A 13,212-nucleotide genomic window follows, 5' to 3' on the forward strand; every position below is an offset into this window, starting at 1 on the left:
TGCTCCCAGTGTGATATGGAGACCAGAACTGTACACAGTGCTCCCAGTGTGATATGGAGACCAGAACTGTACACAGTGCTCCCAGTGTGATATGGAGACCAGAACTGTGCACAGTGCTCCCAGTGTGATATGGAGACTAGAACTGTGCACAGTGCTCCCAGTGTGATATGGAGACCAGAACTGTGCACAGTGCTCCCAGTGTGATATGGAGACCAGAACTGTACACAGTGCTCCCAGTGTGATATGGAGACCAGAACTGTGCACAGTGCTCCCAGTGTGATATGGAGACCAGAACTGTGCACAGTGCTCCAAGTGTGATATGGAGACCAGAACTGTGCACAGTGCTCCCAGTGTGATATGGAGACCAGAACTGTGCACAGTGCTCCAAGTGTGATATGGAGACCAGAACTGTGCACAGTGCTCCCAGTGTGATATGGAGACCAGAACTGTGCACAGTGCTCCAAGTGTGATACGGAGACCAGAACTGTGCACAGTGCTCCCAGTGTGATATGGAGACTAGAACTGTGCACAGTGCTCCAAGTGTGATATGGAGACCAGAACTGTGCACAGTGCTCCAAGTGTGATATGGAGACCAGAACTGTGCACAGTGCTCCCAGTGTGATATGGAGACCAGAACTGTGCACAGTGCTCCCAGTGTGATATGGAGACCAGAACTGTACACAGTGCTCCCAGTGTGATATGGAGACCAGAACTGTGCACAGTGCTCCCAGTGTGATATGGAGACCAGAACTGTGCACAGTGCTCCCAGTGTGATATGGAGACCAGAACTGTGCACAGTGCTCCCAGTGTGATATGGAGACCAGAACTGTGCACAGTGCTCCCAGTGTGATATGGAGACCAGAACTGTGCACAGTGCTCCCAGTGTGATATGGAGACCAGAACTGTGCACAGTGCTCCCAGTGTGATATGGAGACCAGAACTGTGCACAGTGCTCCAAGTGTGATATGGAGACCAGAACTGTGCACAGTGCTCCCAGTGTGATATGGAGACCAGAACTGTACACAGTGCTCCCAGTGTGATATGGAGACCAGAACTGTGCTCAGTGCTCCCAGTGTGATATGGAGACCAGAACTGTACACAGTGCTCCCAGTGTGATATGGAGACCAGAACTGTGCACAGTGCTCCAAGTGTGATATGGAGACCAGAACTGTGCACAGTGCTCCCAGTGTGATATGGAGACTAGAACTGTGCACAGTGCTCCCAGTGTGATATGGAGACCAGAACTGTACACAGTGCTCCCAGTGTGATATGGAGACCAGAACTGTGCACAGTGCTCCCAGTGTGATATGGAGACTAGAACTGTGCACAGTGCTCCAAGTGTGATACGGAGACCAGAACTGTGCACAGTGCTCCCAGTGTGATATGGAGACCAGAACTGTGCACAGTGCTCCCAGTGTGATATGGAGACTAGAACTGTGCACAGTGCTCCAAGTGTGATACGGAGACCAGAACTGTGCACAGTGCTCCCAGTGTGATCTGGAGACCAGAACTGTGCACAGTGCTCCCAGTGTGATATGGAGACCAGAACTGTGCACAGTGCTCCCAGTGTGATATGGAGACTAGAACTGTGCACAGTGCTCCCAGTGTGATATGGAGACCAGAACTGTGCACAGTGCTCCCAGTGTGATATGGAGACTAGAACTGTGCACAGTGCTCCCAGTGTGATATGGAGACCAGAACTGTGCACATTGCTCCCAGTGTGATATGGAGACTAGAACTGTGCACAGTGCTCCCAGTGTGATATGGAGACTAGAACTGTGCACAGTGCTCCCAGTGTGATATGGAGACCAGAACTGTGCTCAGTGCTCCCAGTGTGATATGGAGACCAGAACTGTGCACAGTGCTCCCAGTGTGATATGGAGACCAGAACTGACCATCCGACAGTGCGGCGCTCCCTCAGTACTAGCACTGGGGAATGCTGACCTGGATTACGGGGCTCAAGTCTCTGGAGTGGGGGCTCGAACCCATGACCTTCTGAGTCAGAGGCGAGAGAGAGACAGAGACAGAGAGAGAGAGAGAGACAGAGAGAGAGCGAGAGAGAGACAGAGAGGCAGACAGAGAGAAAGAGCGAGAGAGAGACAGAGAGAGAGACTGACTGAGGCATCGACAACAGTGGTATAACCTGTACATGTACCAACAGTCTGCATTTATATATCCCCTTTAACGTAGTAAAACATCCCATGGTGCTTCACAGGAACGATTATCAAACAAAATCTGACACCAAGCCCCATGAGGAGATATTCGGACAGTTGACCAAAAGCTCGGTCAAAGAGGGAGGTTTTAAGGAGCGTCTTAAAGGAGGAGGAGAGAGAGGCGGAGAGGTTTAGGGAGGGAATTCCAGAGCTCAGGGCCCCAGACAGCTGAAGGCACGGCCGCCAATGGTGGAGCGATGGGAATCGGGGGGATGGACAAGAGGGCGGAATTAGCCCAGAGGTCACGCTCCCTCGGGTAGTGTTTAAGGGGTACGGGAGTCTGGTCTCAGTCTTTGTGTTGTCCTTCCACAGGTCTGGTCAACTCTCGTTCTGTGACCGGGTTTCCCCTGAATGGCACAATTGATCATCCTGAACCAAGTAAAGATTTTCACTCTTTCTTGCTTGTTAAGCACGCAGATCAAAGATTCATTCTGGCTGTATTCAGTGTCGGGGTTCTGCTGTCATTTCATACAGAGCCCATAGCTCCATCAAGGGAAGGCTCAATTCTGTGATAATTGCTCCCGATCACTGTCCAGTGACCCCTGGGTTAGAGAGTGAGGGGGAAATCAGCCAGGGTTCCTGCTCCTGATCACTGTCCAGTGAGACACTGGGTTAGAGAGAGGGGAAATCAGCCAGGGTTCCTGCTCCTGATCACTGTCCAGTGACCCCTGTGTTAGAGAGAGGGGGAAATCAGCCAGGGTTCCTGCTCCTGATCACTGTCCAGTGACCCCCTGGGTTAGAGAGAGGGGGAAATCAGCCAGGGTTCCTGCTCCCGATCACTGTCCAGTGACCCCTGGGTTAGAGAGAGAGGGGGAAATCAGCCAGGGTTCCTGCTCCCGATCACTGTCCAGTGACCCCTGGGTTAGAGAGAGGGGGAAATCAGCCAGGGTTCCTGCTCCCGATCACTGTCCAGTGACCCCTGGGTTAGAGAGAGGGGGAAATCAGCCAGGGTTCCTGCTCCCGATCACTGTCCAGTGACCCCTGGGTTAGAGAGAGGGGGAAATCAGCCAGGGTTCCTGCTCCCGATCACTGTCCAGTGACCCCTGGGTTAGAGAGAGGGGGAAATCAGCCAGGGTTCCTGCTCCCGATCACTGTCCAGTGACCCCTGGGTTAGAGAGAGGGGGAAATCAGCCAGGGTTCCTGCTCCCGATCACTGTCCAGTGACCTCTGGGTTAGAGAGAGGGGGAAATCAGCCAGGGTTCCTGCTCCTGATCACTGTCCAGTGACCCCCTGGGTTAGAGAGAGGGGGAAATCAGCCAGGGTTCCTGCTCCTGATCACTGTCCAGTGACCCCCTGGGTTAGAGAGAGGGGGAAATCAGCCAGGGTTCCTGCTCCTGATCACTGTCCAGTGACCCCTGGGTTAGAGAGAGGGGGAAATCAGCCAGGGTTCCTGCTCCCGATCACTGTCCAGTGATCCCCTGGGTTAGAGAGAGGGGAAATCAGGCAGGGTTCCTGCTCCCGATCACTGTCCAGTGACCCCTGGGTTAGAGAGAGAGGGAAATCAGCCAGGGTTCCTGCTCCCGATCACTGTCCAGTGACCCCCTGGGTTAGAGAGAGGGGAAATCAGGCAGGGTTCCTGCTCCCGATCACTGTCCAGTGACCCCTGGGTTAGAGAGAGGGGGAAATCAGCCAGGGTTCCTGCTCCCGATCACTGTCCAGTGACCCCTGGGTTAGAGAGAGAGGGAAATCAGCCAGGGTTCCTGCTCCTGATCACTGTCCAGTGACCCCTGGGTTAGAGAGAGAGGGAAATCAGCCAGGGTTCCTGCTCCCGATCACTGTCCAGTGACCCCTGGGTTAGAGAGAGGGGAAATCAGCCAGGGTTCCTCAGAGTGGAGAGGGGTGAAGAGGGAGAGAGGAGAGGGGTGAAGAGGGAGAGAGGAGAGGGGTGAAGAGGGAGAGTGGAGAGGGGTGAAGAGGGAGAGAGGAGAGGGGTGAAGAGGGAGAGTGGAGAGGGGTGAAGAGGGAGAGTGGAGAGGGTGAAGAGGGAGAGTGGAGAGGGGTGAAGATTGAGAGAGGAGAGGGGTGAAGAGGGAGAGAGGAGAGGGGTGAAGAGGGAGAGAGGAGAGGGGTGAAGAGGGAGAGAGGAGAGGGGTGAAGAGGGGGGAGAGGAGAGGGGTGAAGAGGGAGAGTGGAGAGGGGTGAAGAGGGAGAGAGGAGAGGGGTGAAGAGGGAGAGTGGAGAGGGGTGAAGAGGGTGAGAGGAGAGGGGTGAAGAGGGAGAGAGGAGAGGGGTGAAGAGGGAGAGAGGAGAGGGGTGAAGAGGGAGAGTGGAGAGGGGTGAAGAGGGAGAGTGGAGAGGGGTGAAGAGGGAGAGAGGAGAGGGGTGAAGAGGGAGAGAGGAGAGGGGTGAAGAGGGAGAGAGGAGAGGGGTGAAGAGGGAGAGAGGAGAGGGGTGAAGAGGGGGGAGAGGAGAGGGGTGAAGAGGGAGAGTGGAGAGGGGTGAAGAGGGAGAGAGGAGAGGGGTGAAGAGGGAGAGAGGAGAGGGGTGAAGAGGGAGAGAGGAGAGGGGTGAAGAGGGAGAGAGGAGAGGGGTGAAGAGGGAGAGAGGAGAGGGGTGAAGAGGGAGAGAGGAGAGGGGTGAAGAGGGAGAGAGGAGAGGGGTGAAGAGGGAGAGAGGAGAGGGGTGAAGAGGGAGAGTGGAGAGGGGTGAAGAGGGAGAGTGGAGAGGGGTGAAGAGGGAGAGAGGAGAGGGGTGAAGAGGGAGAGAGGAGAGGGGTGAAGAGGGAGAGAGGAGAGGGGTGAAGAGGGAGAGAGGAGAGGGGTGAAGAGGGAGAGAGGAGAGGGGTGAAGAGGGAGAGTGGAGAGGGGTGAAGAGGGAGAGTGGAGAGGGGTGAAGAGGGAGAGAGGAGAGGGGTGAAGAGGGAGAGAGGAGAGGGGTGAAGAGGAGGAGAGAGGAGAGGGGTGAAGAGGGAGAGAGGAGAGGGGTGAAGAGGGAGAGAGGAGAGGGGTGAAGAGGGAGAGAGGAGAGGGGTGAAGAGGGAGAGAGGAGAGGGGTGAAGAGGGAGAGAGGAGAGGGGTGAAGAGGGAGAGAGGAGAGGGGTGAAGAGGGAGAGAGGAGAGGGGTGAAGAGGGAGAGAGAGAGGGGTGAAGAGGGAGAGTGGAGAGGGGTTAAGAGGGAGAGTGGAGAGGGGTGAAGAGGGAGAGAGGAGAGGGGTGAAGAGGGAGAGAGGAGAGGGGTGAAGAGGGGGGAGAGGAGAGGGGTGAAGAGGGAGAGAGGAGAGGGGTGAAGAGGGAGAGAGGAGAGGGGTGAAGAGGGAGAGAGGAGAGGGGTGAAGAGGGAGAGAGGAGAGGGGTGAAGAGGGAGAGTGGAGAGGGGTGAAGAGGGAGAGAGGAGAGGGGTGAAGAGGGAGAGTGGAGAGGGGTGAAGAGGGAGAGAGGAGAGGGGTGAAGAGGGGGGAGAGGAGAGGGGTGAAGAGGGAGAGTGGAGAGGGGTGAAGAGTGAGAGTGGAGAGGGTGAAGAGTGAGAGAGGAGAGGGGTGAAGAGGGAGAGAGGAGAGGGGTGAAGAGGGAGAGAGGAGAGGGGTGAAGAGGGAGAGAGGAGAGGGGTGAAGAGGGAGAGAGGAGAGGGGTGAAGAGGGAGAGAGGAGAGGGGTGAAGAGGGAGAGAGGAGAGGGGTGAAGAGGGAAGAGGAGAGGGGTGAAGAGGGAGAGTGGAGAGGGGTGAAGAGGGAGAGAGGAGAGGGGGTGAAGAGGGAGAGTGGAGAGGGGTGAAGAGGGAGAGAGGAGAGGGGTGAAGAGGGAGAGAGGAGAGGGGTGAAGAGGGAGAGTGGAGAGGGGTGAAGAGGGAGAGAGGAGAGGGGTGAAGAGGGGGGAGAGGAGAGGGGTGAAGAGGGAGAGTGGTGAGGGGTGAAGAGGGAGAGTGGAGAGGGGTGAAGAGGGAGAGTGGAGAGGGGTGAAGAGGGAGAGAGGAGAGGGGTGAAGAGGGGGGAGAGGAGAGGGGTGAAGAGGGAGAGTGGTGAGGGGTGAAGAGGGAGAGTGGAGAGGGTGAAGATTGAGAGAGGAGAGGGGTGAAGAGGGAGAGAGGAGAGGGGTGAAGAGGGAGAGAGGAGAGGGGTGAAGAGGGAGAGAGGAGAGGGGTGAAGAGGGAGAGTGGAGAGGGGTGAAGATTGAGAGAGGAGAGGGGTGAAGAGGGAGAGTGGAGAGGGGTGAAGAGGGAGAGTGGAGAGGGGTGAAGAGGGAGAGTGGAGAGGGGTGAAGAGGGAGAGTGGAGAGGGGTGAAGAGGAGAGAGGAGAGGGGTGAAGAGGGAGAGAGGAGAGGGGTGAAGAGGGAGAGAGGAGAGGGGTGAAGAGGGAGAGAGGAGAGGGGTGAAGAGGGAGAGAGGAGAGGGGTGAAGAGGGAGAGTGGAGAGGGGTGAAGAGGGAGAGAGGAGAGGGGTGAAGAGGGAGAGTGGAGAGGGGTGAAGAGGGAGAGTGGAGAGGGGTGAAGAGGGAGAGAGGAGAGGGGTGAAGAGGGAGAGAGGAGAGGGGTGAAGAGGGAGAGAGGAGAGGGGTGAAGAGCGAGAGAGGAGAGGGGTGAAGAGGGAGAGAGGAGAGGGGTGAAGAGGGGAGAGAGGAGAGGGGTGAAGAGGGAGAGTGGAGAGGGGTGAAGAGGGAGAGAGGAGAGGGGTGAAGAGGGAGAGAGGAGAGGGGTTAAGATTGAGAGAGGAGAGGGGTGAAGAGGGAGAGAGGAGAGGGGTGAAGAGGGAGAGTGGAGAGGGGTGAAGAGGGAGAGAGGAGAGGGGTGAAGAGGGAGAGAGGAGAGGGGTGAAGATTGAGAGAGGAGAGGGGTGAAGAGGGAGAGAGGAGAGGGGTGAAGAGGGAGAGAGGAGAGGGGTGAAGAGGGAGAGAGGAGAGGGGTGAAGAGGGAGAGAAGAGAGGGGTGAAGAGGGAGAGAGGAGAGGGGTGAAGAGGGAGAGAGGAGAGGGGTGAAGAGGGAGAGAGGAGAGGGGTGAAGAGGGAGAGAGGAGAGGGGTGAGGGAGAGAGGAGAGGGGTGAAGAGGGAGAGAAGAGAGGGGTGAAGAGGGAGAGAGGAGAGGGGTGAAGAGGGAGAGAAGAGAGGGGTGAAGAGGGGAGGAGAGGAGAGGGGTGAAGTGGGGGGAGAGGAGAGGGGTGAAGAGGGGGGAGAGGAGAGTGGTGAAGAGGGAGAGAGGAGAGGGGTGAAGAGGGAGAGAGGAGAGGGGTGAAGAGGGAGAGAGGAGAGGGGTGAAGAGGGAGAGAGGAGAGGGGTGAAGAGGGAGAGAGGAGAGGGGTGAAGAGGGAGAGAGGAGAGGGGTGAAGAGGGAGAGAGGAGAGGGGTGGAGAGGGAGAGAGGAGAGGGGTGAAGAGGGAGAGTGGAGAGGGGTGAAGAGGGAGAGTGGAGAGGGTGAAGATTGAGAGAGGAGAGGGGTGAAAAGGGAGAGAGGAGAGGGGTGAAGAGGGAGAGAGGAGAGGGGTGAAGAGGGAGAGAGGAGAGGGGTGAAGAGGGAGAGAGGAGAGGGGTGAAGAGGGAGAGAGGAGAGGGGTGAAGAGGGAGAGAGGAGAGGGGTGAAAGGGAGAGAGGAGAGGGGTGAAGAGGGAGAGAGTAGAGGGGTGAAGAGGGAGAGAGGAGAGGGGTGAAGAGGGAGAGAGGAGAGGGGTGAAGAGGGAGAGAGGAGAGGGGTGAAGAGGGAGAGTGGAGAGGGGTGAAGAGGGAGAGTGGAGAGGGTGAAGATTGAGAGAGGAGAGGGGTGAAGAGGGAGAGAGGAGAGGGGTGAAGAGGGAGAGAGGAGAGGGGTGAAGAGGGAGAGAGGAGAGGGGTGAAGAGGGAGAGTGGAGAGGGGTGAAGATGGAGAGAGGAGAGGGGTGAAGAGGGAGAGAGGAGAGGGGTGAAGAGGGAGAGAGGAGAGGGGTGAAGAGGGAGAGAGGAGAGGGGTGAAGAGGGAGAGTGGAGAGGGGTGAAGAGGGAGAGAGGAGAGGGGTGAAGAGGGAGAGAGGAGAGGGGTGAAGAGGGAGAGAGGAGAGGGGTGAAGAGGGAGAGAGGAGAGGGGTGAAGAGGGGGGAGAGGAGAGGGGTGAAGAGGGAGAGTGGAGAGGGGTGAAGAGGGAGAGTGGAGAGGGGTGAAGAGGGAGAGAGGAGAGGGGTGAAGAGGGAGAGAGGAGAGGGGTGAAGAGGGAGAGAGGAGAGGGGTGAAGAGGGGGAGAGGAGAGGGGTGAAGAGGGAGAGTGGAGAGGGGTGAAGAGGGGGGAGAGGAGAGGGGTGAAGAGGCAGAGAGGAGAGGGGTGAAGAGGGAGAGAGGAGAGGGGTGAAGAGGGGGAGAGGAGAGGGGTGAAGAGGGGGGAGTGGAGAGGGGTGAAGATGGAGAGAGGAGAGGGGTGAAGAGGGAGAGTGGAGAGGGGTGAAGAGGGAGAGGAGAGGGGTGAAGAGGGAGAGTGGAGAGGGGTGAAGAGGGAGAGAGGAGAGGGGTGAAGAGGGAGAGAGGAGAGGAGTGAAGAGGGGGGAGAGGAGAGGGGTGAAGAGGGAGAGAGGAGAGGGGTGAAGATTGAGAGAGGAGAGGGGTGAAGAGGAAGAGAGGAGAGGGGTGAAGAGGGAGAGAGGAGAGGGGTGAAGAGGGAGAGAGGAGAGGGGTGAAGAGGGAGAGAGGAGAGGGGTGAAGAGGGAGAGAGGAGAGGGGTGAAGTGGGAGAGTGGAGAGGGGTGAAGAGGGAGAGAGGAGAGGGGTGAAGAGGGAGAGTGGAGAGGGGTGAAGAGGGAGAGAGGAGAGGGGTGAAGAGGGGGGAGAGGAGAGGGGTGAAGAGGGAGAGAGGAGAGGGGTGAAGAGGGAGAGAGGAGAGGGGTGAAGATTGAGAGGAGAGGGGTGAAGAGGGAGAGAGGAGAGGGGTGAAGAGGGAGAGAGGAGAGGGGTGAAGAGGGAGAGTGGAGAGGGGTGAAGAGGGGGAGAGGAGAGGGGTGAAGAGGGGGGAGAGGAGAGGGGTGAAGAGGGAGAGAGGAGAGGGGTGAAGAGGGGGAGAGGAGAGGGGTGAAGAGGGAGAGAGGAGAGGGGTGAAGAGGGGGGAGAGGAGAGGGGTGAAGAGGGAGAGAGGAGAGGGGTGAAGAGGGAGAGAGGAGAGGGGTGAAGAGGGGGGAGAGGAGAGGGGTGAAGAGGGAGAGAGGAGAGGGGTGAAGAGGGAGAGAGGAGAGGGGTGAAGATTGAGAGGAGAGGGATGAAGAGGGAGAGAGGAGAGGGGTGAAGAGGGAGAGAGGAGAGGGGTGAAGAGGGAGAGTGGAGAGGGGTGAAGAGGGGGAGAGGAGAGGGGTGAAGAGGGAGAGAGGAGAGGGGTGAAGAGGGAGAGTGGAGAGGGGTGAAGAGGGGGAGAGGAGAGGGGTGAAGAGGGGGAGAGGAGAGGGGTGAAGAGGGAGAGAGGAGAGGGGTGAAGAGGGGGGAGAGGAGAGGGGTGAAGAGGGAGAGAGGAGAGGGGTGAAGAGGGAGAGAGGAGAGGGGTGAAGAGGGAGAGTGGAGAGGGGTGAAGAGGGAGAGAGGAGAGGGGTGAAGATTGAGAGGAGAGGGGTGAAGAGGGAGAGAGGAGAGGGGTGAAGAGGGAGAGAGGAGAGGGGTGAAGAGGGAGAGAGGAGAGGGGTGAAGAGGGAGAGAGGAGAGGGGTGAAGAGGGAGAGAGGAGAGGGGTGAAGAGGGAGAGTGGAGAGGGGTGAAGAGGGAGAGAGGAGAGGGGTGAAGAGGGAGAGTGGAGAGGGGTGAAGAGGGGGGAGAGGAGAGGGGTGAAGAGGGGGGAGAGGAGAGGGGTGAAGAGGGGGGAGAGGAGAGGGGTGAAGAGGGAGAGTGGAGAGGGGTGAAGAGGGAGAGAGGAGAGGGGTGAAGAGGGGGAGAGGAGAGGGGTGAAGAGGGAGAGAGGAGAGGGGTGAAGAGGGAGAGAGGAGAGGGGTGAAGAGGGAGAGAGGAGAGGGGTGAAGAGGGGAGAGGAGAGGGGTGAAGAGGGTGTGAGGAGAGGGGTGAAGAGGGGGGAGAGGAGAGGGGTGAAGAGGGAGAGAGGAGAGGGGTGAAGAGGGAGAGAGGAGAGGGGTGAAGAGGGAGAGAGGAGAGGGGTGAAGATTGAGAGGAGAGGGGTGAAGAGGGAGAGAGGAGAGGGGTGAAGAGGGAGAGAGGAGAGGGGTGAAGAGGGAGAGAGGAGAGGGGTGAAGAGGGAGAGAGGAGAGGGGTGAAGAGGGAGAGAGGAGAGGGGTGAAGAGGGAGAGAGGAGAGGGGTGAAGAGGGAGAGAGGAGAGGGGTGAAGAGGGGGGAGAGGAGAGGGGTGAAAATTCCAGACTCTGGTGGGAGCCTTGCCTGGGTGTACATTGCAGAGGGAGGTTTTAAGGAGGAGGGAGAGAGAGGCGGAGAGGTTTAGGGAGGGAATTCCAGAGCTCGGGGGCCCCAGGCAGCTGAAGGCACGGCCGCCAATGGTGGAGCGATGGGAATCGAGGGGGATGGACAAGAGGGCGGAATTGGTGGAGGGCCGAGATCTCGGAGGGGCTGGAGGAGGTTACAGAGATAGGGAGGGGCGAGGGGCCATGGAGGGATTTGCACACGAGGATGGAGTATTTTAAAATCGAGGCGTTGCCAGACCGGGAGTCAATGTGTGTCCAGCGAGCACAGTTGGGTGATGGGTGAACGGGACTCGGTTCGAGTTCGGATCCAGGGGGGGTGGGGGCAGCTTCGATGGAGGGGATGTGAAATCCCAGTTGACTCCAGAATCTTTTCTTTCAGATCTCAATTCGACAAACACAAAGAGTTCTCCGGAAGTGACGACATCAATTCCTCCCCCTGGTAAGACAGTATCACCCCACTCCCCAGTGTTACAGTGTGGGGTCCAGGCCCCCAGTGTTACAGTGTGGGGTCAGGACCCCAGTGTTACAGTGTGGGGTCAGGACCCCAGTGTTACAGTGTGGGGTCTGGGCCCCCAGTGTTACAGTGTGGGGTCAGGACCCCAGTGTTACAGTGTGGGGTCAGGGCCCCAGTGTTACAGTGTGGGGTCAGGGCCCCAGTGTTACAGTGTGGAGTCAGGGCCCCAGTGTTACAGTGTGGGGTCAGGGCCCCAGTGTTACAGTGTGGGGTCAGGACCCCAGTGTTACAGTGTGGGGTCAGGGCCCCAGTGTTACAGTGTGGGGTTCAGGACCCCAGTGTTACAGTGCACGGTCAGGGCCCCAGTGTTAGTGTTACAGTGCACGGTCAGGGCCCCAGTGTTACAGTGTGGGGTCAGGGCCCCAGTGTTACAGTGTGGGGTCAGGACCCCAGTGTTACAGTGTGGGGTCAGGGTCCCAGTGTTACAGTGTGGGGTCAGGACCCCAGTGTTACAGTGTGGGATCAGGGCCCCAGTGTTACAGTGTGGGGTCAGGGCCCCAGTGTTACAGTGTGGGGTCAGGGCCCCAGTGTTACAGTGTGGGGTCAGGGTCCCAGTGTTACAGCGTGGTGTCAGGACCCCAGTGTTACAGTGTGGGATCAGGGCCCCAGTGTTACAGTGTGGGGTCAGGACCCCAGTGTTACAGTGTGGGGTCAGGGCCCCAGTGTTACAGTGTGGGGTCAGGGCCCCAGTGTTACAGTGTGGGGTCAGGGCCCCAGTGTTACAGTGTGGTGTCAGGACCCCGGTGTTACAGTGTCGGGTCAGGACCCCAGTGTTACAGTGTGGGGTCAGGGCCCCAGTGTTACAGTGTGGGGGTCAGGGCCCCAGTGTTACAGTGTGGTGTCAGGACCCCAGTGTTACAGTGTCGGGTCAGGGTCCCAGTGTTACAGTGCGGGGTCAGCACCCCAGTGTTACAGTGTGGGGTCAGGACCCCAGTGTTACGGTGTAGGGGTCAGGGCCCCAGTGTTACAGTGTGTGGGTCAGGACCCCAGTGTTACAGTGTGGGGTCAGGGCCCCAGTGTTACAGTGTGTGGGTCAGGACCCCAGTGTTACAGTGTGGGGTCAGGACCCCGGTGTTACAGTGTGGGGTCAGGGCCCCAGTGTTACAGTGTGGGGTCAGGACCCCAGTGTTACAGTGTGGAGTCAGGGCCCCAGTGTTACAGTGTGGGGTCAGGGCCCCAGTGTTACAGTGTGGGGTCCAGGCCCCAGTGTTACAGTGTGGGGTCAGGGCCCCAGTGTTACAGTGTGGGGTCCAGGCCCCAGTGTTACAGTGTGGGGTCAGGGCCCCAGTGTTCCAGTGTGGTGTCAGGACCCCAGTGTTACAGTGTGGGGTCAGGGCCCCAGTGTTACAGTGTGGGGTCCAGGCCCCAGTGTTACAGTGTGGGGTCAGGACCCCAGTGTTACAGTGTGGGGTCAGGACCCCAGTGTTCCAGTGTGGTGTCAGGACCCCGGTGTTACAGTGTCGGGTCAGGGTCCCAGTGTTACAGTGCGGGGTCAGCACCCCAGTGTTACAGTGTGGGGTCAGGACCCCAGTGTTACAGTGTGGGGTCAGGGCCCCAGTGTTACAGTGTGGGGTCAGGGCCCCAGTGTTACAGTGTGTGGGTCAGGACCCCAGTGTTACAGTGTGGGGGTCAGGACCCCAGTGTTACAGTGTGGGGGTCAGGACCCCGGTGTTACAGTGTGGGGTCAGGGCCCCAGTGTTACAGTGTGGGATCAAGGCCCCAGTGTTACAGTGTGGGGTCAGGACCCCAGTGTTACAGTGTGGGGTCAGGACCCCAGTGTTACAGTGTGGGGTCAGGGCCCCAGTGTTACAGTGTGGGGTCAGTGCCCCAGTGTTACAGTGTGGGGTCCGGGCCCCAGTGTTACAGTGTGGGGTCAGGGCCCCAGTGTTACAGTGCACGGTCAGGGCCCCAGTGTTACAGTGTGGGGTCCGGGCCCCAGTGTTACAGTGTGGGGTCCAGGCCCCCAGTGTTACAGTGTGGGGTCCAGGCCCCCAGTGTTACAGTGTGGGGGTCAGGAACCCAGTGTTACAGTGTGGGGGTCAGGACCCCAGTGTTACAGTGCGCGGTCAGGGCCCCAGTGTTACAGTGTGGGGTCAGGACCCCAGTGTTACAGTGTGGGGTCAGGACCCCAGTGTTACAGTGTGGGGTCAGGACCCCAGTGTTACAGTGTGGGGGTCAGGGCCCCAGTGTTACAGTG

The 13,212-nt window shown here is 58.6% G+C and overlaps 1 protein-coding gene across 5 annotated transcripts in view; it reads left to right on the plus strand.

The window, feature by feature from the left end:
• The window catches only part of LOC137310117 (T-cell differentiation antigen CD6-like), a 106,503-nt gene that overhangs the window by 34,115 nt on the left and 59,176 nt on the right, over positions 1-13,212 (plus strand). For all 5 annotated transcript variants that reach the window (XM_067978084.1, XM_067978086.1, XM_067978087.1 and 2 more), the window contains exons 2-3: positions 2,526-2,591; positions 10,881-10,940. In XM_067978084.1, the coding sequence (XP_067834185.1) occupies positions 2,526-2,591; positions 10,881-10,940 (126 nt within the window). The remainder of the gene's footprint in view (positions 1-2,525; positions 2,592-10,880; positions 10,941-13,212) is intronic.

This window comes from Heptranchias perlo, unplaced genomic scaffold (assembly GCF_035084215.1).
Source record: "Heptranchias perlo isolate sHepPer1 unplaced genomic scaffold, sHepPer1.hap1 HAP1_SCAFFOLD_220, whole genome shotgun sequence".
In the NCBI taxonomy this organism is placed as follows: domain Eukaryota; kingdom Metazoa; phylum Chordata; class Chondrichthyes; order Hexanchiformes; family Hexanchidae; genus Heptranchias; species Heptranchias perlo.